This window comes from Lathyrus oleraceus, chromosome 6 (assembly GCF_024323335.1).
Source record: "Lathyrus oleraceus cultivar Zhongwan6 chromosome 6, CAAS_Psat_ZW6_1.0, whole genome shotgun sequence".
In the NCBI taxonomy this organism is placed as follows: domain Eukaryota; kingdom Viridiplantae; phylum Streptophyta; class Magnoliopsida; order Fabales; family Fabaceae; genus Lathyrus; species Lathyrus oleraceus.
In genome coordinates this window covers 32,457,520-32,462,780 of record NC_066584.1, presented here as the reverse complement: position 1 = coordinate 32,462,780, position 5,261 = coordinate 32,457,520, and the positions used below count along the sequence as shown (strand labels likewise).

The 5,261-nt window shown below is 38.8% G+C and overlaps 1 protein-coding gene across 1 annotated transcript; it reads left to right on the top strand.

Annotated features, from left to right (window-relative positions):
• Positions 1-2,664: 2,664 nt before the first annotated feature.
• On the top strand, positions 2,665-4,179 carry LOC127093841 (uncharacterized). The gene has a single exon (XM_051032743.1). It carries the CDS (start codon positions 2,665-2,667, stop codon positions 4,177-4,179), a length of 1,515 nt encoding a protein of 504 aa, XP_050888700.1.
• Positions 4,180-5,261: the final 1,082 nt, after the last annotated feature.

Below are 5,261 nucleotides of genomic sequence, written 5' to 3'. Positions count from 1 at the left end.
TCCTTTTTTCTACTCCAAGACACATAGCCTGCATCCTCAATAAGCTTAAACAAATGTTGTATCTCACTTCTAGGACCTCTTATCTCTTTTTGTATCACACTCTTATGCTTGTATACTTGCGTAATCCGAGTGACATTCTCAGGATCTCGGTCTTGCAAGGAAAGCAATATGTGTCTAGGTGGTACATATCTCTTTGTCAAATCAACGACATGTTGCTTCTCATATGCGGTCAACCTACCAATAAAGGAATGACCTTCCAATCTATAAGGTAAACCATGATTATGGACTCCATATTTTACATCAATCTTCCAACCAGACCCATCTTTCGCCGTAGTCGACCTGATTTTAAATGGGCATCCACATTTCTTGGATGCGCTTTGGGTTCCACTATCAGTATTCTTGTGTTTCCCACCTTTATCACAATCAAATATTAATTTGTTACTTCTCCCTCTCTTGCCTGTTTCAATATCTGAACGAGTGATAATAACGGTTACTTTATTATCGATTCCAACCTCTTTAACCCATCTGATAACCTCTTCTCGTGTACCAAATCTTTCAGTCGTTAAAAACGCATCAGAAGTATCTACACATATTTGGGGAAAATTTCCATTCCTGCACAATAAAAAAATGCCAAAAAAAAGTAAAAAAAAAATGCAAACCGGAAGTCTTCAAAGAAGAGTTCCAGAATACATAAAAACAATACCGGAAGACTTCAACAAAGAGTTCCGGTATGTGTCACTTTATTTACCGGAACTCTTTCAATAAGTGTTCCAAAACGTTTTTTTTATTAAAGAACCAGAACTCTTTGTTGAAGTCTTTCGATTTACTGTTTGCAGTGTTCCAGATGTCTTTGGTTTAGTCTTCCGGTTTGAAAAAAATACATACCGGAAGTCTTTTTCCAGGAGTTCCGGTGCGAGGGTGGAATGTGTAATTTTCGAAAGTATCAACTGAATGGTAAAAATGAAATGGTAAATTGCTTAAAACCAGTTAAGGGTACAATTGGTATTTTTAAAAAATTATTGGGGTATGAGTCTAAATGTAAAGGTATGAAGTAAAATTTTCAAAGTTGTGCCATGGTGGAAAATATACATTGATTACATGAAATTGAACAAAGAAACAAGAAAAAACCACTTCCTTCAACCCTTCATTAACTAAATGTTGGATAAGTTGGCTGAGAAAGAGTACTACTCTTTCTTTGATGGTTATTATGAATACAATTAAATTGCTAGTGGCTTTGATGATCAAGAGAAGAAACCATTCACTTGCCCTTATGAGACTTTTACTTTCAAAAGAATGTCATTTGATCAATCAAGGGCCTAATAACTAAAAAGGATGAAAAGCCTAGGTTGATTAAATGTGTGTTGTAATCATAAGAGTTTGATTTGCAAATTAGAGACAATAAAGGTGTTAAAAATCAAGTGGAAGATAATCTGCCACGTCTCCCAGATGAAGTGCAATGTTAGGACAAATTGGACATTAGAAAGGAATTTCCTGATGAACAATGATGAACAATTACCTGTGTTGTCAGATGTCATGATACCTTGATACATATACATTGTCAATTACCAGGTCCGTGGATATGTGCCCTCAAAATTCAATTTACATTAGAGAAATAGTTTATTCCATTCTTCAAAGATATACTTTTGGGATGAGCCTATGATGTACATGAAGTGTGTTGTGTTGATTAGCTGTTAAGAAAGTGTGATGATGAGGAGGAAACACATTTGAAAATGTCTTCTTGCCATTCATCAACATATGATGGTTATTTTTGAGGAACTAAAACAACAACAAATGTATTGAAATATGACTACTTTTGGCCTTAATTATTCAAAATGCTATTTTTTTTTGGTAAAATGTTTGATAAATGCCAAATGGTTGAGAATATCTCAATGAAACAATAAACACCACTAACCACCACTTTAGAAATTGAATTGTTTAACGTGAGGGACATTGATTTTTTTAGACCATTTTCTCAATCTTTTGCCAATCTTTATATTCTTGTGGCCATGAATTATGTGCAAAATAGATAGAGGTTGTGGCATCACCAAAAAATAATATCAAAATGGTAACCAAATTTTTAATAAAAATACTTTCACACAATTTGACATGTCTAGAGTATCAATGACAAGTGAACTTGTTTATGTAATAAATTGTCAGAGGATTTGTTGGCTATATACGATGTAAAACACAATAATTCTACGATCCATTTCCCATGATATAGTGGTCGATTCAAATTGTTTAATATAGAAATTAAGAGAATCAACAATCAATGGTGAACCATTCAATTCAATAAAGGATTGTTCCTATTGGAAGTCCTTAATAATTCAAATGCTTGATAGAAGCTTTAAAAAGCACTGCAGTGAAAACAACTTATTGGATAAGTTGTTTTGGAAATAAGCTGTTTTTGCAATTCTGTTTTTTCTGTTATTCTTGGGCCTGTTTGTGGTTCCAATTTGTACCCTATAAATAGACATTGTATACCATAGTTGAAAGGTTAATGCCATATGATTCAATTCTCTCAATCTTTCTCTATTTCTCTATCTCTCTCTATTCACACTATCATCTTCATCTTTCCCAAACACACTGTTTTTCACCACTCCATTTCTGGTTTTTTCCAACATTTGGCATCAAGAGCTTTGGTTCTAATCCAATTCCGCTGCAATCATGTCCATTTCAAACGATAAAATACCTACCAATCTTCCAATCCTTGACTCGAAAAACTACGACAAATGGGCGAAGCAAATGAAGGTTTTGTTCGGCTATCAAGATGTTCTTGAGGTGATCAAAGATGGTGTTACGTCTCTCGTCGAAGGAGCTACGGATGCTCAAAAGGCTACGTTCAAAGAAGAGAAGAAGAAGGATTACAAAGCGCTGTTCTTGATCCATTCTTGTGTCGATGGTGACAACTTTGAAAAAGTAGGCGATTGCGATTCCGCAAAGCAAGCGTGGGAGATTCTTGAGAAGGCTTATGCAGGGGCTGCCAAAGCCAAAGTGGTGAGGTTACAAACTCACAAGCGACAGTTCGAGTTAATGCAAATGGAGGACAAGGAGTCGATAAACGATTATGTGACGCGTATTACGCGTGTGGTGAATCAAATCAAGTCGTGCGGGGAAACTACGGTAGAGCAGAATGTTGTGTCGAAGATCTTGCATTCTTTAACGCCAAGATTCGACAACATTGTCGTTGCGCTTGAAGAATCGAAGGATTTATCGTCGTTGTCGAAGGAGGAGCTTCAAAGCTCACTAGAAGCTCATGAACAACGAATGGATGAGAGGGGAAACGATAAAGTGAAGTCGGAAATAGCATTGCAAGCGCGACTTCATGAGAAGAGTAAACGATCGGAGAGGAAAGGGCATCCGAGAGGGAAGTCCAATTTCCAGAATTTTGGTGGTAGAAATTCACAAAATTCAAAGGGGCAAAAAGATGAGGGAAGCTCCAAGGAGGGTGATCAAGGAACCCACAAGCCATTCGACAAAAGTAACGTGAAGTGTTACAATTGTCAAAAGCTTGGGCATTTCGCAAAGTATTGCCACGCGAAACGAAGAGAAAATCGCGCGGATGAGGCGAAGTTTGCTAGGGAAGAAGCGAATGATGATAATACGCTTCTTGTGATGATCACGGAAGAGAATTATGGCATGAGAAAAGGGTTGGACAGCAGTGGCAGCAGTGCAGACAATTCTGCAGAAACGCGTTCGGAGAAAAACGCAATGGTAACGGTTCAAGATGGAATTCAAAGTAGCGATGAGTGGTACTTGGATTCTGGTTGTTCGACTCATATGACAGGAAGAAAGGATTGGTTTGTCAAGATCAATCAAGCCACGAAGAATAAAGTGAGATTTGCCAATGATACGACGTTATCCTCCGATGGCGTTGGAGATGTCTTGATCGTGAAGAAAGATGATGGTCGTTCATTGATCAAGGATGTGCTGTACATTCCAGGAATCAAATGTAATCTCTTGAGCATTGGCCAACTACTCGAGAAAGATTACATTATTCGCATGGAAAACAAGGTATTGCGCGTTTTGGACCGAAAGGGAGTTTTGGTACTTAAAGCACCGATGGCTGCCAATCGAACTTTCAAGATAGCATTGAAAGTAATGGAGCATCGATGTTTAGCTACAACGGCAAGTCGTGAGGAGTGGTTGTGGCATTACCATCTTGGTCATCTAAATTTTTGAGACCTCGACGCGTTGCAAAGACATGGTATGGTGACCGGGCTGCCAAGAATCGTGGTTCCAGCTGAGTTGTGTGTTGAATGTGTTCAAGGGAAGCAACACAAGAGTGTTTTCAGCAAGGATACAGGTCATAGGACCAAGCATCTTCTTGAGGTGGTGTATTCGGACGTGTGTGGGCCGATGCAAGTTAATTCGTATGGAGGTAACCGCTACTTTGTCACGTTTATTGATGATTTCAGTAGGAAGTTGTGGATTTATCTAATCAAGAGGAAGGATGAGGTGTTTGATGTGTTCAAACGATTTAAATCCATGGTTGAGCGACAAAGTAGTCACAAACTCAAAATTCTCAAAACCGATGGAGGAGGAGAATTTACTTCGAGGGAATTTGGGAGTTATTGTGACGATGAGGGTATTGTGCGTGAGGTTGTACCACCCTATACGCCTCAGCAAAATGGTGTTGCCGAGAGAAAAAATCGGACGATTATGAACATGGTGCGTAGCATGTTGAAAGCGAAAAATCTTCCGAAAGAGTTGTGGGGAGAAGCTGTTTCTACAGCTGCCTATTTGATAAACAGGTGTCCTACAAAGAAGCTGGACAAGGTTACTCCAGAAGAGGTATGGTGTGGACACAAGCCAAGTTTGAGTCACTTGCGTGTTTTCGGTTCGGTAGCGTTTCGACATATTCCGGGTCAGATTCGAAAGAAATTAGATGACAAGGGTGAAATGATGCTGCTGGTTGGTTATCATCCTACCGGAGGCTACAAGCTGTTTGATATGAGTAACAAGAAGATTGTGATAAGTCGAGATGTGATCGTGGACGAGTTTCGGCAGTTTGACAGCAGAAAATCTGCCATATCAGTTCAGGAAATCGATTTGCCTCAAGATGAAATCGATTTCATGCAGGAAAATCAGCATTCTGGAGCTGCTGGAACTGGTTCTGGTGAGGTTGAAATCGATTTGCCTCAAGGTGAAATCGATTTCATGCAGGAAAATTTGAATTCTCAGCTTGCTGAAGGTACAGTACAGCAACCTTTTGTAACCGAAACAGGTGAATCAAGTAGACGACCAACAAGGCAAAGAGGATT